Source organism: Lissotriton helveticus, chromosome 12 (assembly GCF_964261635.1).
Source record: "Lissotriton helveticus chromosome 12, aLisHel1.1, whole genome shotgun sequence".
NCBI lineage: Eukaryota > Metazoa > Chordata > Amphibia > Caudata > Salamandridae > Lissotriton > Lissotriton helveticus.
The window spans coordinates 374,300,377-374,325,042 of NC_136073.1; the positions used below are offsets into that span (position 1 = coordinate 374,300,377).

At 47.0% G+C, this 24,666-nt stretch overlaps 1 protein-coding gene across 2 annotated transcripts in view; it reads right to left on the bottom strand.

The window, feature by feature from the left end:
- SLC7A9 (solute carrier family 7 member 9) overlaps positions 1-24,666 on the bottom strand; it is an 824,809-nt gene that overhangs the window by 34,560 nt on the left and 765,583 nt on the right. The window contains exon 11 of one of the 2 annotated variants that reach the window (XM_078669571.1): positions 17,627-17,776. The exons of the other annotated variant lie outside the window; for it this stretch is intronic. Within the exon in view, the coding sequence (XP_078525697.1) occupies positions 17,627-17,776 (150 nt within the window). The remainder of the gene's footprint in view (positions 1-17,626; positions 17,777-24,666) is intronic. 2 annotated transcript variants of the gene reach the window in all.

A 24,666-nucleotide genomic window follows, 5' to 3' on the forward strand; every position in this document is an offset into this window, starting at 1 on the left:
CTCGCAGCTGTGTTCTCACACTGCACACGTCCGCCGTGGTTCACCTGGGGTGGTTCCTTGGGGTCCCAGTGATTGTACAGGCTCTAGGGCTTGTGTCTAGTCAAGTTGTGGTTCTTATACTACTTTCTTAATATATGGTTTGGTCCCCCCCTGGGGCGCAGTGTATATTGTGCTATTTACTGAAGTTATATTTTGTTTAAATTGTGTACCTTGCTATGTAATCTCATAAAGAGCTTACTAGAGAGTGTTTTGTAATAAATACATATATTTTACAGATACCTTGTGTGGTTCTCATTTCATTTAGACATTCAAGAGGTTATGATCTGGTAAACCAAGCTGCTTTACACTCCTTCAAGACTTAGCCTGAAGGCTGCTCTCCATAGCTACCACTAGGATAGCTTTCAATAAAGGTTGTCTTAAACCTATCATCAATAAGGGTTGTTTGGACTGGTGCAATGAGCCCACTATAACTAGTGGACAGCATATGCCAGGTCAACTTCTCACTCCTTCCCTCCTCTATGCGCTCCTTCTGCCTCACCCACACATATGCGACGTCTACCAAGCCAGATCTCCCCATATGGTACACCACCTATTCCCAGGCAAGGTGGACATAGCTCAATGCGATACACAAATGTAAACAAGAGAGAATGCTCTCTCACTACTGGAAGGGCCGAGAGGAACTCAAGAGAGGGAGTACACCCTCCCGTGTTATGACACTAAATCACAAAAAGTACTCCCATGATGTTTAAACCGTATTCCATGATTAATGTTAAAGATTGATCCTGATCAAATAGAGGTGGGAAGTCCCTTTGCGAAGCTAAGGATAAAGCACCACTAGGAAGTGGGAAAGGAGGCATTTCCTTTTGTTTTATATTTCCTCACACACCCTAGTGGTGTCATGCTTCATCATCAGGACACCCGGACGCCTAGAAGTCAGGGTGGGCTCGACAATATTTCAGGAAGCTCTTATAGCGGTGTTTGGCCAGGGGGGTAAAAGATTAAAAATCCGCAGACAGATCCCAGTTTCCTTTTATTCTTGGATCTGCCAGGAATATTAAAAATAAATAATATAGGGTTCTATGGGATGTTATGGGCCTAAGACCCTAATGCCAATATGTTTCAGTCCGCTTATGCCCCTAAAGGGTGCTGGACTTTCTTCAGGGCGATGGTGTAGTACCCCCTGGAATCAATGAAGTACGGGAATTTCCCCATACTATTTGTGATAAGGGCAGGTAGCTGCTCCTTTTTCTAATATCAGAAACTTGTATTGATCACTCCATCTCAGTGTGGGAGAGGTTATACTCCACGTGGGACCTCACATTACATTAGGGTAGCCCTGTAGTCAAACAGCCATCAAAGGTCCAGCCCCGTGGTGTGTCCTATTCGTTGTGGGTCTCAAATAGCTCAACACCTCGCTCCAACAGTGCACTTAGACCTTGACTTGCACATAGATGACTGTTAAAATTCTAGCCCTGAATGTGAAGGAGCTCAATAACCCCACCAAACAAAGGGCCATCCTGTCTTACTTGGAGAACTCACAGGCACATATTTGTTTACTGCAGGAGACTCACCTATTGCGCAGTGATACCCATAGACTACGCTCCAAGGCCTTCCCACTGTAATATTTGTCTTCCCTTCTCAACAAGAGGGCTGGGGTAGCTATCCTCATATCTCGCAACTTCCCAGGGGTGGTGGGGGCAAAGGTATCCGAGATCAAGCGGAGTCTTCTTGCTTTCTCTGTGACCATTGGAATGCACACTCTCAGGCTGGCCACTATCTATGCTCCCAATGAGGGTCAGAACATATTCATACGCAAAACAGTCGCAGACCTAACATCCTCTCTGGATCGACAGATACTCCTAAGGGGCGATGTGAATAGAGAATTTAACAGCCATTTGGACCGCTCATCTCAGAGACAGGGGCAGTCTGGGGCCTTATCTGATAGCGGTCAACAGTGGTTACATGATCTGGGGCTAGTTGACATTTGGCACCACTTCCAGCCTTGCACAATTGACTACACCTTCTATTCTCACGCCCATAAGACCTATGCCAGGCTAGACAACTTTCTTGGGTCCGTGTCCCTCCTCTTTTTAGCGCAAGACTCATCTATAGAACCAGGGGCGCTATCTGATTGTTCAGCTTTAACCATAATATTAATATTTCCCCCACCCACTGGCCATCATACTCCTGGAGGCTAGGGGACACACTCCTCCACTGCCCTGAAATCACTGCGTGCCTAACTGAGACGCTCGAGGACCTTCTATCTGTGAACGACACCCACAACACATCCATAGTGCCCCTATGGGAAACACTTAAACTGGTGGTAAGGAGTGACTTCATAGCTAGGTCCCAGCAGACAATAGGGTGCGTAGGGAGAAAAGGGAGGAGCTCTCTAAGCAGGTCTTAGAACTAGAAGGGATAAACAAACGGATCGGGCTCCTCGGGTATGGAGACAGATAGAAGCCGCGCGAACCCAGTTAGCCAGTTTAGACCTGGATAGGGCTGGATACGCTGCCCTATGCTTGAAACACATGTTTTACACAGCAGGGGACAGATGCAGGCACCTGCTGGTTCACAAACTACGCGCCCATTGTCAGGCAGCGATGGTCCAAATGTTTTACGATGCTAGGGGTGTTGAACACACACAAGAGGGGGATATATCCCACACATTTAGGGACTTTTACGCAGAACTCTACTTTGCGCAGCAAATACCAGCACAGAATCCTTTTACATATCTTCAGGGTACAACCCACTCCCACTTAACGCCAGATCAGGCCTCTTCCCTCGACAGCCCGACCCGGATCGAATAATTTATCTCAGCTATAGCTCGGCTCAAGCTACTTAAATCCGGAGGCCCAGATGGGTTCACCACTATTTTTTACAAAACATTCTGCTCCATCCTAGCCCTGATATTGACATGACCTTTTAAAGCAATTGGAGACACCTCCGAAATACCACCCACGATGCTCCTGGCATCGGTAGCTGTCCTCCCCAAGCCCGGTAATGACAGTCAACATTGCACCTCGTCCAGGCCTGTATCCTTGTTAAACATCAACCTTATGATATTCACAGGGATCCTAGCGGCCAGACTAGGGCCATTATTGCCGGGATTGATAGACCCGGATCAGGCCGGATTCGTTGCAACTAGACAATGCAGCGACAACACTAGGAGACTGCTCCACCTTCTGGATTAGGCACACCGCCAGTCCGAGGAGCAAGTAGTGCTGTCTGTTGTCGCTGAAAAGATGTTTGACAGGGTGCACTGGCCCTTCTTGGAGGCCACTCTGGAGCAGTTTGGGATAGGGAGCCGCTTTCACAAGTGGGTGTTTAGTGGCTACAGCCACCTCTCGGCCACTACGGCTTTACGTCAGACGCATACCCGATAACTAGAGGAAGGCGACAGGGCTGTCCTCTCTCCCCACTGTTGTTTGCCCTATATATGGAGCCGTTACCACAGAGGGTGCGGGAGTGGCAGCATATCAGAGTGGTTCTCTTTTGGGGAGAGCGGCATATATGCAGATGATATAATCGCCATGCTAGAGACTCCCGAGACATGGATACCGGCCTTCCTTACCGAACTGGCGATGTTTGCGGCCGAGTCGGGTTTCCGAGTCAATGTGTCAAAATCGCAAGCCTAGGGTTTTCCTTAAAGCCATCAACCATTATCATCCTTACACAAGCTTGCCCTATCCGATGGGATCAGGAAACTATTCCTTATTTGGGCATCAAATTAACGGTGTCCACTTCAGAAACAGTTTCTTTAAATTACACTAACCTGTAGGCTCCAATCCAACAGGACTTGCACCTCTGGTAGCCGTTCTGCCTCTCTCGGTACCGCCGGGTGGCAGCCCTTAAGATGAGCGTACTACCCAAAATCCTATATCTCTTTTAGACTTTGCCCATAGAACCCCCCCAGGCATGTTTAAACAGCTTCAAAATTAGTTCCTTTCCTTTGTCTGGGCGGACAAGAAACCAAGGATGAGCAAAGACATGAGTTTCAGGCCCCCTGGGGAGGGGGCCTATGGATACCCAACATAGTCCGCTACTATAAGGCTACGCAGATACGATCCTTGCTAGAGTGGGCTCAAAAGGAATTCGAGAAACATTGGCTTTTCATGAACCGTGCACTGGCTGGCAAGTTCTTGTGGAAGATTTCCTTCCTCTGCAAAGCCTCCTGGCCTCTGAGACTATATACATCGCCAATCGTGTGGGCCACTCCAAAAGCCTGGGATGCAACGGCTATACGAAATGGCCTTACCTCATTCCCATGCCTCTCACCCCCGTAACCAATTACCCCGTCTTCACCCAAGGTCTCAACCAGGTAGCTGTTAGTTACGGGGATAGGGAAGTTCACAGATCAATAGGGCATTTTTTTGATGCGAGGCCCCTCTGCCTTTCGAAGACTTTTGATTCCACCTTTGCAATGCCCGAAACTGAACAAAAACATTACCAGCAGATACACCACTGGATACTGCAGCCCCAGATACATTCTGGGAGTTGAGAGAAGGCTTACTCTGTATGAGAGATGGCAGCTGTCTAAGCAGTCAAACGAACAGCTTATTACAGAACTCTATCACATTTTATTCCCCTCGGAACAGCTGACCAAATCTGCAGGCCAGAAGAGATGGGAGGTTGAGCTGGGGCGGACATTGACTCCGAAGGAATGGGATAATATCTATTATATTATTGAACGTGCAATATCTCCAGTTTAGAGTCTGCCACTAAGAAAACAACATATTGGTATCGCACTCCCCCCAGACTCAATAAGAGTTACTCCAGCCGCTCCCCGGGATGCTGTACGGGATGTAGGGCTGAGGGTACATTGCTCCACCCACTATGGGAATGTCCCACTGTTACACTATACTGGGAACAGATTTTAGACGAGATTGATAAGCACTTCGATACCAACATATCTGAAAGAAATAGTTAGTTATAGATTCCTTACCTTAGAATTACCCCCAGGCGTCAGACTGGATTCAGAAAGTTTTTTGTCAGCACTACCCCTGCACGTCGGAAGTTGGCGTCGGTCGAATCCGCGCGTTGGTCGATGGCGTCATGGTCGGCGGGATGACGTCACGGTAGCTACATAGACGCGACTTCGCGAGCTGAGGTCAGTTATTTCTTTTTCCGCACCAGCAAGCGCAGATCCGAAGAAAACGGTACCCCCCAGTCACGTTTTGACTGAGTTTTTCGCGACTTTTGACTACTACGTTTTTCAGTCTTAACCGACTACTGGTGCATGAGGGATGCCCGGCTTGAAGGTATGCAGTTCCTGTAACCGACTGATATCAGTCACGGATCCGCACCGCATGTGCCTCTAATGCCTGGAGCGCAAACATGACTCCAAGTCGTGCTCCGACTATCGAACCATGGCCCGAAGTCTTTGCGGGAGGGGTCCCGAAAGCTCCTCGAGGTCCGGCAGTCGGCTCCGCTTTGCTCAAGGTCCCAGTTGCGTGGGAGGTCGAGGGACCGATCGCTGTGTCATCATCACTCCTCTTCAAGTCTTCGCACTCAGGGTCAGGTAAGTCGTAGCACAAGGAGAAGTCGAAGAAGCATTGTCGCTCTTCGACTTCCCTCATTTGTCGGCTGATGCAAAGAAGGGTGCGGGTGGTGCCTCTCCCACGGCTCCGCATGCAATGCCTTCAGGGTCGACTCCGCCTTTCCCTCCCTCCCCGGGACTGGGAGCGACCCCTGCCCAGCTTTGTCAATTTTACGAAGCAATGCACGCCATCTTTAGGCAGCATGACTCTGCTGGCGCTCCTTCGGGCCTGGATCTGGATCGGTGCCGGTCGACCTAGTTATACCCCCACCGGCGCCGATTCCATTGGCACCACGTCCGCAACCAACGCCGGCTGGACCCCCAGCCTGTGTCGACCCCGGCTTCCGCGCCGATTCGGACACGGAGCCGGACCAATGGGTACTTTTGTCCCTGTGTTCCACCCTGGCCATTTTCAGCCAGATTGACAGCCAGAGGAGGGTGAGGAAGACTGGGAGGGGTCTGGTGACCCTTTGAATGACCAGTTGGAGTACGATCCGGACTGGAGAGAGGAACTGGGAGATGCCAGTGGCCTGGATACCTCCCCAGACCTAGGCATGTTGTCTCCTCCTACAGTGGCTACAGAGGAGGGAGCGTCATACGCAGTGGTGTTGCGTTGGGCGGCCGAGGCTCTCCACCTCGAGCTACCTATGGTGGCAGTCAGGACTAACCTCCTGACAGAGGTCCTTCAACCGGTAGCGAGCTCTTCGGAGCCCCTGCTGCTGTTTATTGAAGCCCTCACGGACATCCTTTTGGGCACCTGGTGCTGGCCCAACACGGGGGCTCCTGTGGACGGGATGATTGGCCGACGCCACCGCTCAGCCCAGGGCGACCCCACTTTCCTCTCCCAACACCCCACCCCTGAGAGCTTGGTGGTTCAAGCCTCCACTTCTAAAGGCGCCTGCCCTAACGCACCACCGTTAAGGGAATCCAAAAAGCTGGACCACCTTGGGAAGAAAACTGTTTTCTTCTGCCAGCTTGGGACTGTGGTCGGTAAACACTGCATGTTTGTTGGGCCGTTACACCAACTCTGTGAGGGATACGGTGGTGCAGGTGCTGCCTCAGTGCCCGGAGGAGGCCCAGGTCTTTCTGTCCATGCAGTGGCCGGAGGGAGAGACGCAGCAAAGTTTACCATCCACCCTGGGCTGGATACCACTGACGCACTTGGCAGGACGATTACCACGTCAGTAGCCCTTCGACGCTACGCCCGGTTGCGTTCAATTGCTTTTTCCGGGTATGTCCAAGCTACACTTTTGGACATGCTGTTTGATGGCCAGGAGATCACACTAGAGCGCCTTAAGGACTCTTGGGTTACAGTCAGGTCCGTAGGCCTCTCCACCACCCGCCCTGCGCAGTCTGCCTTTCTCCCCTTTTGTACAAAATAAGGAAATGGAAAAGGAGGAAAAGATATCTAAAGAATCAAATAATAGGAGACTATTAATTCTCCTATATTAGGAACACTGTCCAATCATTTACTACACTGTGACTATAAATACCATCACAAGAACATGAAGACGTGATTACCTATTTTATTTATCGTAATCACAAAAAATTATTATCTACTAGATTTGCATAGATTTCAATTATACAATATACACAAATATATAAAAATACATATGTACACAAGTATATACAACAAAGAGAGACAAATGAACAGGGTTCATATAAAAAACACAAAATCATAAGAATTCTTTTAGCACCCAGAAAAAATTATTAAAGCGAAAGCTAAGTGCCCTCCTATATATTCTAGGAAGTACACATGGAGGTAGTCAGACAAAATCGGTTCAAAAAAGATATAGAACCCAAATGTACAGACTGTGTCAATGCATAAAATTCACTTTGATTTAAATAATTAGATCGGACTCCTCCTTATGGAAAGTGTCGACGCGGTCACGTTTTGGCCTTCCAACCAATCTTGGCCTCCTCAGGACAGGGTGATTATAGAACTTATGAAAATGAAGTCTGGCTGAACCCTTCGTATAACCTCCTGGGGTCAAACAGATTCTTCAATATGGCGAAAAAACACCTCTGAAATACATAATCTTGAACAGCTTCCAAACGTAACAAATACCACGATAACCCAACTTCAGTACCAATTCTCCATAGATCACTTGGTCACTCCGCAAAGTCTCCCTACACCACGGCGGTTCCCCTTTTGGCCATAGGCCTGCACCAGCTATTCATCCCCAGCGTGGCCAGGGACGTGGGAACCACCGGCATGGTTCTGGGGACCAGCGGGCGGGCCAGTCCACCACAGCACCCTCTGCAGTAGCCTCCAAACCTTCCTAGTCAGACCTTTCAGGGCCATCAAACGCTAGTGGGTGACAGGATCCGCCCTCACCTCCCCCACTGGCGCACCAACACGTCGGACAGGGGGGGTTTTGCAAATAGTCCTAAGGGGCTACTTCAACCCCTCCATGCCACCTCAGTACCAATGTATGTCGGAGGATCACCTGGCCCTTCTCAAAAGGAAGTTTTGGCACCCTTGGCCAAGAGTGCCATTGAGCGCGTTCCTGCCCCAGAAGCAGGTTGTGGTTGTTATTCCTTTCAGGTACCCAAGAAGGACAAAGACCTGCGTCCTATCTGGGATCTCAGGAACGTCAACCGCTTCCTCTGGAAGGAGAAGTTCAAGATGTTGATGCTCACTGACGTCTTGTCTACCCTGGAGACTGAATGGTAGCGTTGGACTTGCAGGACGCTTACTTTCATATCCCCGTCCTGCCAGCCCATCGGTGTTACCTGCGGTTGACGGTAGGCCATGAGCACTTTCAGTTTACCATGCTCCCCTTTGGCCTTACCAGCATCCCTCAGGTGTTCACGAAAGTGATGGCAGTGGTCGCAGCTCATCTGCGCAGATCAGGGGTTCCAGACTTCCCCTATCTCGACGACTGGCTGTTGAAGGCGGGCTCACCCCAGGCTGTCGTCTCCCATCTCCAGACTACTGCCGACCTCCTGCATTTGCTGGGGTTCTCAATCAATGTGCCGCAGTCACACCTGACCCCCTCTCAGAGGCTCCTCTTTATCGGAGCGGTTCTGAACACGACGCAGTTTCGGGTTTATCCTCCTGAACAGAGAGTCTGGGATATTCGGGCTATGATTCCGATCTTTCAGCCCCTAGCCAGGGTTTCGGTCAGGATGACCCTGAGGCTGCTGGGCTTCATGGCCTCCTGCATCCTGCTGGTAGATCATGCCAGGTGGGGGCTCTGCTGTGGCACCTGAAGTTCCAGTGGGCGTAGCATCAGGGTAATCTTTCCGATTGCATCCAGATCTTGGAGGGTACTGCACGACAATTGCAGTGGTGGCTCACAAACCAGGATTGGGTCAATGGCAGATCCCTCTCCCTTCCCCAACCAGAGTTCGCAATAGTAACAGATGCGTCACTCCTGGGATGGGGCGGCCAAATGGGGGAGGTGGAGATCAGAGGTCTCTGGTCTCCAGCAGAGTCCGGGCTCCACATCAACCTTCTGGAGCTCCGGGCAATTTGTCTTGCACTGAAGGCATTCCTTCCTTCTGTCAGAGGAAGGGTAGTGCAGGTGTTCACGGGCAACACCAACGCCATGTGGCACTGCAACAAACAGGGAGCGTTGGGGTCGTGGACCTATGTCATGATGCTCTTCGCCTTTGGACGTAGCTGGAACATCAGGGCACGTCCCTGGTGACTCAACACCTGGCAGGTTCTCTGAACGCCAGGGCGTACGAACTCAGCCGCCGGTGCATGATGGATCCCGAATGGCGTCTTCACTCGTAGGTGGTGCAAGGTCTGTTTCAGCAGTGGGGAGAGCCTTGGTTAGATCTGTTTGCCACATAAGAGAATGCACAATGTCAACAGTTCTGGGCGTTGGAATTTCCAAGGCGGCACTCACTCGGCGATGCTTTTTGTTGCGAGTGGAGTTGCGGTCTTCTGTACGCCTTTCCGTCTATACCACTTCTGCCCCGAGTGCTGAAGAAGATCAAGCTCAACCGAGCGTCGGCAGTTGACAGCTTTTGACCATTCTCCCGAAGTCTGGAATGTTATCTTGGCAACCAGGCTCCCCTCCACCAAAGTGGTACAAGCCTGTAGATGGAACAAATGTGTGGCATGGTGCACAGCAAAGGCAGTGGATCCCCTTTCTGCCCCTCTATCAGAGCTTCTCTTCATTCTTTCATTGGCCCATCAGGGCTCTGCTTTGGGCACTCTTAAGGGCTATCTTTTGACCATTTTGGCCTTTCTTCTCTTCCTGATCGTAAAAAAGTTTCATAAGGGCATTGCTCACCTTTTTCCTCCTATTCCTTTCGTAATGCCCCAGTTGGACTTGAATCTTGTCTTGACTTAACTTATGTGTCCTCCTTTCGGGCCACTACATAATTGTCCTCTCAGTCTCTTGACTTTAAAGACAGCTTTTCTGGTTGCCATCACCTCTGCTCACAGGATGATTGAGCTTCAGGCTTTATGTTCTAAACTTCCTTTCCTTGCTATCCATCCGGACAAGGTTGTCCTCCGGTCTAGACCTTCTTTCCTTCCCAAAGTGGTTACCTCTTTCCACATAGGACAGACCATCACTTTGCCCACCTTGTTTCCGCCCGCTTCCTTCCAAGGAGGAGAGGCTCAACCGTCTGGATCCAAAACGTCTGTAATCATTTTATGTGGATCACACAAAAAAATTCTGGGTGGACGATCAACTCTTTGTTGGGTATGTGGGGGCCAAGAAAAGTCATGCCGTGCAAAAACAAACCATCTCTTGATGGGTCCTTCTTTGCATTAAAATCTGTTATTCCTTGGTGAAAAAGGAGCCTCCTGTAGGACCCCCCTATCCTCCCCCAGTGGCATCTGCCAGGCAGCCATGTGGGCATCTCTGCATACTTTCACTAAACTTTATTGCCTGGACAGCTAAGTCCGGAGAGACAGCCTCTTTGTCCGTTTAGTTCTCCAGGACTTTCTGGTGTGAACTTGGTTCGCAGACCCACCTCCGGGGTTGGTATTGCTGGGGTATCTATTCTGAAGTAAGGAATCTATAAGTACCACAACTTCATTCTGGCGATCAAGACGCCAACGACCAGTCGACCGACACTACCTTCCGACGCGCAGGGGTAGTGCTGAGAAAAAATTCTCCAGATCTAGTCTGACGCCTGGGGGTAATACTAAGGTAAGGAATCTATAATGAATATATGTCTCTTACAGATATATCTTTACCGAAGGTAAGTAACTTGTCCATCTGTGCTTCATCCAGGTTCTTCAACAGACTTGTGGGCATTAAGGACGCCCAAAGAAATTTCCCTTGGTATGAAGGAGTCAATCCCCTACATCTGCAGGCACCACTACGAAGCTGACTGGTCTGCTCCTCCTGTTGTCCTATGGACTTCCAGAGGCTCAGCAGCACAGGAGGTGGTTCTGCAACTTCCTTGAGGCCTGACCTGTCCTCTCTACAATTTTGAGGACAGTATCCCTCATCCGAGCCGCTGGGGACAAACCCCTGTGCACAGCATGGACTTGCTGTTGCCAAGGCTTGTTGGCTTGGCACTTTAGAGATCTTCTGGCTACCAAAGCTCCAGTCTTCAGCACATCTTCCCTCCAAGATCAGCATCCTCACTGCATCCTCTGCACTGTGGGCCTCCATTGTTGGTGAGCTGCTCAAGGTCCTCTTGTAACTCCTGCGCATTCGGCTTGTGGGTCTTCCTGAGGGTCCCTTGCTTCAGTGGGCTCCGCTACTTGTTCGGGCACCTGCCCTGACTCCCCTGCTGTTGCTTAGTCCTTTGGACCTTGCTGGTCCCAACGTTGCTACTTTACATCTTCCACGCCAGTAACGGCTACCAAGGCTTGTTGGTGCTCCTGCCTGACACTGACCTCTTAGTCACAGACATCCAACTTGGGACAGCTTGTGCGTCGCCTTGACTCACAGCTGCATTTCCAAGGTCACCCCATACTTCTTTAGAACTTCCTGATGTTGGTGGGCATTGTGTCTATGTGCCTCCTGGTCAACTCAGAGTAACATAGACTCTGTCCCCTCTGCTTGCATGCTCTTCATTTCCAAAATATGCTCTTGGGGTCCACTGGACTCCTTTGCAGTCTGCTCCAGAGGTATCTTCTTCGAAGTCTCCCATTCCTGTCTACAGCAGGTTCCAACGTTACTTCACCCCTATGCACCTACTTCACTGGTGAAGGTAACCTGGTTCCTGGGGCATCCACGGATGGGGTGGCGCTCCAACTTTCTGTCTTCTAAAGGGTTTCTTCAGGGTCCTCCGGGAAGGGTCTTTCTCTAAAACTGCAACTGTGTCACTTAAATAAGTGTGCACCATATACTAAGGGAGACTCCTACACCAGTACTCTTATTTCAAGACAATTGCTTTGGGTCAGCACCGTCCACTTGTCTACGGTGTACACAAAAACCTTAAATTGTGCAGATTATGGTTTTCATCATGTGTTTTTGTACCCTTCTTGAGTCGATTGGAATAGTTTCTTAATCCTCACAAAGGTTCCAGTTCAAATAGCTGTTTTGAACTCCAACTTTTAAATTACTTTCTTGTTTTACAGAGGGTTTCTGGCATAAAGGAAATATATGCAGGCCTATACACGTCTCGCCCCGTATTATGGATAGTGCGCATTTTCCACGTTTGATCAAAGGTGCACCTTAAAACAGATGCCTTGGGTGCAAACAGGGAAAGTGTGGCTTAGTACATTGAATACGCTGCCCTCAGGGCAGCTGCGAAGTCATGTTGCCCTGGGGCAGCACATTGAAATTAAAGTCGTAGCAGCTTTGAAGCAGCCGCTCGGTGTTTCACTGTGCATGCAGCAACCCGCCTGCACTTTAAAGAGGGGAGAAAGATCCTCTTTCAGGAGGGTGCAGTGAGTGACTGCACCTGGTTGCAAGGGGATGTCCGGCGGAGTCCATAGGATCCCCTTTCCCCTTCCAGAGGGCTGCCATCAGGGGACACACTGGCAGCTTCTTTTCCTCTACGACCATGTATATAATACAGCCCAGGCACAGAGGATTTCCCTCATTTGCATGGGACCACGCCTCCATGCAAATGAGGGAACACCCTCTGGTGATAGCGCTGGTGCTATAATTGCGCCAGCGTTTTCTGTATTACAGAGAGGGTCGCACAAGAATCTGTGGCCCCTTCTGAAATATCAAAGGGCCCGGGGGGCTCGAAAAGCAGGTGCAAATGGCCGTTGCACCCTGGGGCACTTTGTCTAATACAGACCCTGGAGTTCTAGTATTGTAAGATTGGCAGATTCTACTGCATACATAGAACCTTAGAACCTTAATACAGGGTGTAGTTGGAGATGCGACTGCAATTCTTTTTCAATAAATACAGTTCGAGGTTTTTAGTTCAATGGATCATTAATCAATCAGAAAATCCTTTCAGCTTTGCCTTCGGCCCTTCAAAAGGCCTTCAAGCGGATGCCTTTCCAAAAGATTGACACCAGGTCTTAGTTACAACTGACTTTGTAGAGGCTGTAGCATTTACTATATTATTTTAAATTCACAGACATTGTCATGGGAAAATGACAGTGCCATGCACATATGAGGTCTGGGATTTATCCAAGATCCTAATGTGCATCTTCCTGATGTTTCAGGTAGGTGTGTGTCTTATTCCTAATGTTCACAAACAGCACAACCCAGTAAACAAAAAAGACCCATTCTCTTGTTTTCATGCAACAGAAATGTGTTTACAGTACATCCCCCTTGTTGTAGCCTGTCAGAACCCAGTTTAGCAGGCCATGGAATAAGCAGGAGCTACTGTGCCCAACTGTGGGGGTTGAGGCCTTTTACTCATGATGTTCAGGGGCCCGACCTACTATGGATTCTGGGCAACTTAGCAAAACCAAAGGAGATGATTTACGGAGTGTTGAACATTGCGAGCACTCACCCCCAGTCAACTGATCTGGGTTTAATCCATCATCATTCTTTAACTCACTCCGCCACCCCAGTTCAGATATGGCCTTATGCAAATCATTCTGACCCTGTGCCTCATGGGAACAGTCCAGCTCAAACTGCCAAGCCATGTCTTCCCTGTACCGGAAACAAGCATCCTGGGACTGGTTTCTGGCTACTCAGCCGTCATCAGCCAGGCTAGCTTGAATCCAGTGGCAAAGTGAGCAGGGGACCCACATCGGGGCATACCCTGCCAACTTAGTGCGAACAAAGCAAAACCAAGGGGGATGATGGACAGAGTGTTGAACATTGCAAGCACTCAGCCTCATTCTCTTGTTTTCCTGCAACAGAAATGTGTTTACAGCACATCAGCCTTGTTGCAGCCTGTCAGAACCCTGTTTAGCGGGCCATGGAATAAGCAGGAGCTACTTTGCCCAACTGTGGTGGTTGAGGCTTTTTACTCCTGATGTTCCGGGGTCCGACCTACCATGGATCCCGGGCAACTTAGCCAAGTACCATATCAGCAAATGACTCTAGCAAAAGAGTGGTCCAAGCAGTCGAAGGCTTCCTTGAGGGGAGGTGGATACAGGATGGTGAACAACAGCTTACAACTCAAAATACATGCAGTAGCAGCAAAAACTGTTTAGCCAAATACTCACTTTTATGGTAAAAGTAATGAATGTTACCGCTTACAATACAAAGGGAAATAACATTCACCAACAACTAGACAATAACTCTTGATGTCGAGTCTCTAGTGTTTCGTAGGCAGTTCCTGTGTCCCACTCCCATCTTGCTCTAGTGATAGTGGTTATTCTCCATTTACTATAGGCAACATCCAGGGTAAGCCCTTCTATTTGCAAGAAGTAGTGCCAAGGTCTCAATGCTGATCCTCTGACCTGGTGTAGGTGCGCCAGGGTCCCCAAGTTGGCCTTATTCCTCCGTCGATGATCCTGACAAAGTCACACTCCTTGCTTTTACCGGTGATCCCCTCTGGTATACGGGTCACTGTGTCTCTACTGCACAGGGTTCTGACCTGATCGGCACAGCAGACTCCTTCATTGCGACCCCTTGTTGCATACGGGGTCACTGGCTTTATATTACACAAGGGCTACAGACCACTCTGCAAAGCAATCTGTACACAGTGGCCCCTCCTGTATGTCGGGTCTCCGGTCCCTCAATGTACACAGGCTCTAGCCAGATCAGGAGTGTGATGATCACAGTTCACTTTGTGGCAACCCCTCCTGGCATACAGGGTAGCCAGCACCTTACTGAATGCTGAAGCTGACCCCTTCAGCACATTGATGTCCTCGGCTCACTTCAAAGCTTCCCCTCCTAGCATACATGGGTCGCTGACTTTTTCCTGCACACAGGCAACAACCTTATCGTGCAGCAGCTGTTTCCTTACACCTTTCTCAGAGTCCACTAGACAGGATTCCCCACTGGACCTGGCTCCTTCCTATGCTCCACTCTTCCTCACATGGCACACTGGTCTTGGCAAGCAGGCGGGTGCTGGTGCTCCAAGGCAGGTAGTCTTCGATTCCCTGGGTGATGTCCCCTTACCGACCTGGGAGACTAACAGGCCCCAGTCTTGGTCACATGCAGAAGTCTTGCAGAGCTACCCTCTAGTCAGAGCCCCACTGGCTGCTTTAAAGTTGACAATTTTTGGTGTCTCAAGCGGCCCTTCTTACACTCCATTTCCAAGCATCAAATGTGTTTTAGAGTGAGTCTTTGAAGTTTATGTTGTGTGTCTGCTTCCTTTTGAGGTGCCCATTCCTCTACACTTTATTTCTCTGAAAAGCAGTCTGCACCAGCAGGAGCGACTCCAAATCCGATAGCCTCACAGCACAGGAAAAAGGAGTTACTAAGTTCACACCTGGATGTCAGCCACAGTGATGTGTATCAAAAAGTTAGCCCAGGGCATCAGCCCCATCTCCTTTCTAAATTGTGCTGAGGCACCTTCCACATGACCTCGCTCTGAATCAAAGAGCACCCTTTGAAGTGTACTCGGTAGCCTGGCTCTCCCTTATCCAGTGGGTCCCATCTAGCTTATGGGCATGTATCAATACACAAATATGCCTGGGTGGATTCCTCTACCTCCTTTCTTCATGTTTCACCATGCAGTCCTGAGTCTTACAAAATGTAACCCATATTCTGCCATGTTTTGGACCATTCCCAGGCGCACACATACCCAGGACATGCATTCAATATATATGCCCTCTACAGCACCGTATCCTTCATGTACTAAGCCACTCACAGGCACATACATATGCTTCACATAGATGTAACATGCACTGTATGGTACTGCATCATCCCTGTATTGTACTATTCACAGACACACATTCACCCAGCACATGTACACAACATACACACAATGCACAGCACCACAGCATTTATTTTTTCTTTACCACTCACAAGCACACATACATCTAGCACATGTATATAACATGCATGAACTGCACAGTACTGCATTATTCCTGTAGTGTATCACTCACAGCACACATACACACAGCACATGCACTCCACAAATGCCCTGTGCAGTCATAGTCATAGTCTCTTGTATAGCGCACAAATCACAAAAGTCTCAAGGCGCTTACACACACACCAAACCTATGTAGGCCAAGGATGAGTTAAGCACACAGCAACTGACCTTAAATGAGTGAGTCTGTCGGCCTCACTCCAATGACACAGGTTAAAAAGGACCTGTTCACTCCTACTGATCACTACATGGCATGCTGCTACCACCGTGCTCGTGCACCTGACTCCTGGTAAAGGCAGTATTCTTTCACTTCTATGATAGTAGCACTTTGGGCGGTCCTTCCACTCCAACAATACCGCAATCCATGAAACAGGCCTTTGTCACGGCACACACGCATGATCCGTAATTGCCCATGACAACACAAATCAGAATTAGGGATCCAGACATCAGTACCGTTGGAGTAGTCAAGGCAGGGGTGCACATGTATTGCCATGCACAGGACTTTTCCGTCCCAACTTAACCCATCTTGATGGCATGAAGAATAGAGCATGCAGGCAGACAGATTCTGTAACACCTACCAATAGTGGTTTGCTATTTGCTACCCTTGGCACTGCATGGGCTATCCCTCGTTTCATGTGTCTTGTTGGCCATGTTGTGTACAAAAAATAAATGGGGCTCCCAGAGTCCTGTTTATATCCTTTCATTGCAACAGTTGTCCACTCCCCAGACCTTAGTAGACAATACATTGGCTGTTGATAGGCTTGGGGTGGAACAAGGGGTCAAGCCTATGTTGTCATAGAAGGTGAAAATGTGAGCTACATCCCTTCTCTTGAATTGCCCTCCCATGAGGGAAACATCCTTTACAACGAAACTTTTACAACGCAGTGCTTTTACAACGCAGGTTTTACAACGAAAACCATTACAACGCATTGCGCTGGGGGGCGCTCTAGGATGGGGAATAGATTTAATTTACTATCCAACACCTTCCCTAGTGTCCACGGGGACTGGAGTTGGAATAGTAAATGAAACTATTCACTATCCAGCACCCCAAAGCGCTATGCGTTGTAAAGGTTTGCGTTGTAATACTTGCGTTGTAACAGCATGCGTTGTAACGTCATACATCCCACCCATGATGATGCACCAGATCTTCTCCTACTAGGGATTTTTCCAGTTGAGCTACTTTTTAGCATGTTTTTATCTCTTCAAACGGCCCATGGACAATCCTGAGTTTAACTCCTTCGACGCTATTGACGGAACCGTTCCATCACGCCCCTCGGGTGGGCTGTGCTCATGACGGAACGGTTCCGTCACGGCCCGCTCGCTGCGCCTGCGCAGCGCTGATTTCGCGCCTGCGCGGCGCGTTTTATTAAGCGGGCGGGGCCGTGACGGAACCGTTCCGTCACAAGCACAGCTCACCCGCGAGCCGTGACGGAACGGTTCTCTCACCAGCGCAGGTGAGCCGCGCGCCCCCCCGCGACCGTTAGCGCTGCGGCGGAATAGCCACCGCAGCGAAGGTGTTAATGTGCCCATAATATGTCATCTCTGAAGGAGAGAACACAACAGTGTCCCTCCCTTTCCAATCCTGAACCTGAAAAATTGGTTCCTGGAGGACTGACTTTCTACTACACAATCTTGCCAGTCTGCAATAGTGAGATTTTGAAAAGGTTCAACAAAGGTTCAACAAGAGAGATGGCATTTGTTGACACACGTTGGTTACAGCGTAATAGCCAATGCTTAAATAACCTTTAAAAATTAGCTTACCTTAATTGGTCTTTTGAGTTCTTTTCGTGTAAATCTCATAACAATAAGTCCTAAAACAGCAAAGCCATAAAATATCCATACAGCAAAACTGAAATAGTTAATAAGAGTATTAATATCAGCTGGGATGATGTAGATCATAGCAACTATGCCCTGAAAAATAAACAAAGGGAAATCAATGAATGTCTTTGGGAGACTAACAGATATTGTTGATAAATACAATTTGTGTATCCAGTACGAGTTATGAAAGAAGCCATTTTAGCTGGTTTGAGAATCACATTCACGGTATTTAAGATTAATACTACTAGACAAGTGGTGGCTAAGCTTTATCAGCATGCCATGAGCAAAAGTGTTGTTAAAGGTTTGCAGTGTGGTAGCAGTGGTGGCTGGTGATCTCTGAGAGTGGTGAGACTCAATACTTGACCCGTATTCGTCCTGTTTACTCTAGGAATATAGGATGATTTGTAGGGTGATTTCTCCTCACCCTCTGAGAAATGTTTTGAAAAAGATTTGGTACGAAAGACCATTTAAAGCAGTTTTCCCATAAATTTGCCAAAAACGTCACAAGCTCTGAAAGAGAACTCATTAAGCATTCAAGTACTTTCATGGTGTCCCAAGGAAGTCTGATGCTACCCATTAGTTAATCCCATTTTTCCCAAAATGTTTTATCTCTGCCCTCCATGATTTAATTATTACTTCCATTGTGCAAAGACCAGTGTTTTGCCATTGGTATGCCCTAATTAACTACAGCATGATAGTGTCTAGTATGTTGGCCGACATTTTCTCATTGTTGCCCCTCCCTCATGCCATGGTTATACTTTCTTATGCCAACTTCAGGTTCCAACATTAGTTAGTATAGTGGAACTGATCTCAGCGCCAGGATACCCGCTGGGTGACAGCTGCGCTTAATAAGCATTAAAATACATACATAGCCCCTCACCATTCTTAGAACATTACAAACCCACTGAACCCATTTCTCCATGCCATTCCTTGATAGAGAGACATTGGACAATTCGAAATCTTGTGGTAATAGTGTATAAACTAGTGGCCTTTAATCCTTTATTTGAAACTGGAGCCTCAACTAAACATATGTACTCTGGCTTCCTGATAGATGCTTGCTCTGCCGTGAAGAATATTCAGTTTGTTAAAGATCTCTTTGTTGAATATAACTTCGATATCATTGCTGTTACAGACATCTGGTTGTCGCACCACGCTTCAGAGGTAAATAATCATATTACCCCCGAAAAGTGTACCTCATAATAGAGGCACAGCAGTTTCTAGTCAAAAATACTTTAAAATGTACTATATTTTGTTTTACATGTAATGTTGCATTAGAATCCCTTATAATAAGATTTAAAGACATTTATTTTGACTGCAGTCATTTAATTTGATATACAGATCTCCTAAGCGGTCGTGGAGGCCTCTGATCCCTTGACATTTGTGCTAGCTCAAGAAACCAGTGTCACCTCCCAGGCGTTTGGTAAGGCAAATTGAATTTCGACCTCCCGACTAGTCTTAGATTGTTAAAATTCTAGATGTGTTCTCCCCCTTTGATTTGTCGAGTAATTCCCCACTTCCCTCTCTCAATAAAGGGCAAGACTTGGACATTTTGTTCCAGCTCTCCTCGATGTCAACTCTATTACACCTTTCCAGTGAACCTTGTCTGATCATTTTTTATTACCTTTCTCTTGTGAATTTCGAAAGTCTTTAAGTGAATGACCCTCCCTGTCGGGAAGTTAAATTCAGGAGATGGAATACCATCGCTGCGGACATTTTAGTAAGCTTAATCCTGAAAAAAGGACAAATATCGTACCCAACTGCTGATCCCCAAAATTCATTTGGGTGAATATTACAAATCCTTGAATATATCTGCTAATCGCCTAGTCTCTCCAATCAACAAATTGAGTTCAAAAGTTTTTCCATTATACAGTTGGTTTTCTCAAGACCTAGGGGAATATAGGCGCTGTCATCCTATTGTTGAATACCTTTGGTGACTATATTGCAATCCTGCTGCCCAAATTAAATGGCAAAAAACTAGCTATAAATGTGTGATTAGAAAAGCTAAACTTGGGATCTATTCAAATAATATATTTAATGCTTCTAATCTAACAGGGTCAATCTTTGCAGTGACCCTGCAAGTTTAACCAACAGATGCAACCTTATCAAAGATTTCTTTGCGAATAAGATTTCTTTTGTCAAAGCTACTTTACTGGATGATCAATAATGCTTCATTTTCTTATTTCAGTCTTTGAGCACAGATGACTTAGCTAAAATAGTTATTTCCAGTAAACCTTCTGGCTTTGCTTTGCCTCCTAATTGACATAGAAGCTATTTGATGTTGGATTCTAGTTGGCAATGAACCATCATTAATATCTATTTATTGCTTGGAAAGGTCCTTGAATCTCTTAAACTGGGTTGTGCTACTCCTCTATTAAAAAAAGCCTTCTCTTGATCCGGATAATCAGGTAAATACCAAACTACTTTACAGCTACCAGATTTGGTCAGGTTACTGGAGAATGATGTTTTTCAGCAGCCCTCCAAGTTTGTAAAGACCTGTAAACTTCCCCACTCTGTCCATATGGCTAAAATGGCCGATGTGACTGCAATTGCGATGTAGTGACGGCGATGTAAATTACCGCGATGCGATTAAGTGCGATGGATCGTCATACAACCAGCCAAAATAGTCCACTCCATGCTGTGCCGCGGGTAGAAGCCCATATGGACAGAGTGGGGAAGTTTACAGGTCTTTACAAACTTGGAAGGCTGCTGAAAAACATCATTCTCCAGTAACCTGACCAAATCTGGTAGCTGTAAAGTAGTTTGGTATTTACCTGATTATCCGGATCAAGAGGGTTGTATGACGATCCATCGCACTTAATCGCATCGCGGTAATTTACATCGCCGTCACTACATCGCAATTGCAGTCACATCGGCCATTTTAGCATCGCACGATGTTGCAACGCAAATGCGGCCATGCAATAGGATCGCGTGTCACATCGGCGACCTTACATCGCGCGACATGACAACGCGATGGTTTATCCCGCACGTTCAAATTCGTTATAGCCAATGGGTTGTTCGGGCGGTGGGGGGTATATATTGTGTTGCCCGCCGTGCCTGCAGCCATTTGTGCCAAACATGTATTTTTTATTTGCTCTCTTTTTTTTTATTTTTTTAACGCCAGCTCACGCTTTAGCTTTACACATATTAAGCTAGTGCACGAGTGCCGAGATTGCTGTTCTGCATCCCCCGTACGGGGCAGTGTGAGCACTGCTGGTACTTCGGTGTTGCAGCCAACTTAGGAGGACCTCGGTACCAGCCTCGACGCTCCCCGCCGTCCACTTTACAAAGGGGGGTGGGGCCGTGGGGGACACACTTCCTGCACTGCTCAACATTGCTCACTATGGGCTATTCTCTCCGGCTGCCGGGCCGAGCTGCTTCGTATAGGGGGGCCCTTCCATCATCCAGGGGAGGTAGGCTTCACCACCACTCCTCCCAGACACTGGGGTTCAGGTGCCCATGGGGGAGGAAGTACGAATAATTTCCCCACAGGTGGTACGGCGCTGGAGCTCGTCTCATATGCGACTGCCACCATGCGCGTGCAAGTCACGCCACCAAAGACCCACATTCTCAGTAGGGATATGTTAAGCTGCATTAATAATTTTTCTGGTTAACCACAAATTCCCATTGTTGTATCTGCACTGCAGTTAAAATAAAGTAATTGTGTAACATTTACAAGCAGGAGCCTAAGGAAATTTGAATGTACGTTTTAAAAACATTATTGTTTGTAATGCAACCACTGCCACCTCAGATCTTTTATCTACCAGAGCTTTGACAAACACTGCAATGTGTACTATAACATTCATCCAGCATTTTGCTTCCCCGCCTCACAATCACCATTATATATTCCACATACCCAACACGAGCTACTGCAAACCTTTCCCCCAACACTCATTTAACAGGACAACCACACCAAAACACAAAACATCCAAATTCCTTCGTTTTTCGTGCACCCCAGCCCTCTGTTTCCCTCGTTTTTGTGTGCCCTCCTGCCTAATGTTTCCTTCGTTTTTCGTGCACCCCAGCCCTCTGTTTCCCTCGTTTTTGTGTGCCCTCCTGCCTAATGTTTCCACATCCAGGCACCCACCCATCCATCCATCCAGGCACCCACACATCCATCCATCCAGGCACCCACACATCCACCCATGCATCCATCCAGGCACCCACCCATCCATCCACCCATCCCACCCACCCACCCATCCATCCATCCAGGCACCCACCCATCCATCCAGTCACCCATCCATCCAGGCACCCACCCATCCATCCACCCAGCCACACATCCACCCAAGCATCCATCCAGGCACCCACCCATCCCGCCCACCCACCCAAAAGAAGTATATTATCTTGATATGAGTGGATGATAGTAGGTTTGCAAAAAAAAGTAAACATTAGCAGATGTTTATGAATTATGATATGTGAATTTGAACACATTTATGTATATTTTTGTTAATTATAAAATATATATGCTCTTCACATGAAGGGATGATAGGAGGCTCGAACCTCGTCTGACAGCACCAAAGTCTGGCTAGCTTTCCGTCAGACCACTTGTTGTTGCAGTTATTGACACTGTAATTGTTACATATATATGTAGCAGATGTTTATTAAATCTGATGTGTTAATTATAACACATTTCTGCTTCTCAATTTTGCTTCCATACGCTGTAATCATTTCTGCTTCCCATTTTATAAACACAATTCTGAATATCGCATATTGCAATTGTTAACGCGGTGCTTAAACACAAATCTGCTGCTCATAGTTAATATTTAATAAACTAAACACAATTCAGCTTTTCATTTTTGCTTGAATACACAATTCTGCTTTTCATGCTATGAATTAATAAAATATATATGGGACGATAGGAGGCTCGAGCCTCGTCTGACAGCACCAAAGTCTGGCTAGCTTTCCGTCAGACCACCTGTTGGCGCAGTTACTGACGCTGTAATTGCTGAATATCTGCTTTTCATGCTAATATTCAATAAAATAATGCTCATAGTTGACGATGTATCCATTCAATTCTGCAATACGATGTAATAGTTCACGTCCGTCAGACCATCTGTTGTTGCAGTATTGCAATCCTTAACGTGGTGCTTAAACACAATTGTGCTGCTCATAGTTCACGAATGCTGGTTGAATACGTTAATATTTAATGAAATAAACACAATTCTAATTAGTTAGTAAGTGCTTGAATACGTTAATATTTAATAAAGTAGACACAAATCAGCTTGTTTAATTAAATAAACACAATTCTCCTTTCAATTCTGCTGCTTGTTTAATTTGCATTTTTCCTTCAAATCCGCTTAATTACGCAATTCTCATGCTTAAACACAATTCTGCTGCTTGTTTAATACGCTTGTTTATAGCAATCGTTAACGCGGTGCTCATAGTTCACGATGTATCCATTGAATTGTGCAATACTATGTAATAGTTCACGATGTACATGTTATTGCGATGTACTTGCATGCGTCCTGAAGACATGCGATGCGATGTAATAGCCGCGTTGCAATGGCAGCGCGATGCGATATAGCCGCTGTAATTGGTGCTTCCCATTTTGGCCGCCTTGACAACTTATGGCATTGTGCTGATTCCAAAGTCTCAGCCACCTTCAACTTGTTAAGACCTTTTAGATATTGTAAACCACCAGATTCTTTTGTCACCTTTCTTCGACTTGGACATAAAAAAAACATAGCGTTGTCCTTGTTTTTCAAAGAGATTTTCAGAATTTGCTTCCACCTTTCACCCTATCCGTTAGACCTTTTTCTTTATGGAGTACCCAAGGCTCCATTTTGTCGCCTTTTTTGTTTAACCTTTACACAACACCATTGGTAAATCAGTCTTCTGGGTTTAGTGCGCACCTCTATGCAGACATCCAAATCATTGATGAGCTAACCAGATATGCTTGTCTCACCGATGGTAGACTTCCTGCCTCTCCTATGTCTAATAACTTAAAACTCAATGACAGCCACTCACAAAAGAGTAGATTACAAACGGAATGATCACAATTATATTTTCGAAAGAAAGAATTTGGGAATCCTGTTTTAGACCCTTGGAACACTCTTCTATCTGTCATTCACCCAATATGGTTAGTTTAAGCCTACAGATGCTATACAATCCCAGAGATGAGAACTCATAAACTGCTATATTTTTTTAACATTAAAAACATAGACTGGAACCCTCTTCTTGTCGTACCTCCCCTTCCTACCTTATCTTCCCACTCCTCCTGCCTATCCTTCGCAGTTTTTAAATGCTGCGTTTCTGCAAGTATTACTGCTATAAGTCAAATTGCACTTCGCTCTATCTAGTTTTTGAAATGTTGACACATAATACTATGTTCCAAACCGTCATTATACTGACGAAAAGTGATATATGCTGTATAATATATGAATAAAAGAATATGCATTTCAGAGCCAGTTATGTCAGCTTGGGAAAGATAAGCCTCTGCCACTGCTGTTAGCCGTACAATAGCCAGAAGATATAAACTGGCCCAGGTGACCCAGATTTTCTATCAACCCATCCATCACTGGAGAGTCTAGTAGTACCGTGTCCTGTTTTTCAAAACTCTGCTCTGGTGCATTTCCAACCACCCCATTAGATAGAGAATCAAGCAATTTACCAAGACGTTCTTTTTTTGGCAGGAAGCATAGCTTTAAAATCTCTGAATGAAACATGCCTAATGAGTCTCTACTCCCATGCCCTTTTGGAAAATGGCACCTCTGGTGATCCTGAACATTTGAGTTCATTTACAGGGACACTTTGCAAAGCTGATGCAGGATGGACGAGCACGGCGTGCAGGTCATCCTAGAGTTCTAAATACAGTGGATTCTGTAGATGTTCCCAAAGTCACGTTTATGGTGCTCGGCTTCACTCTAGGTTGAGAATTTCAAGATGTTTCACCAGGGTACTCCAATGGAACTGCACACTTGATGGCTCCTGGCTAATTGTGGACAAAGCAGACTTGGTCCTTGAGACGTTCAAGGACAGCTTGGCCA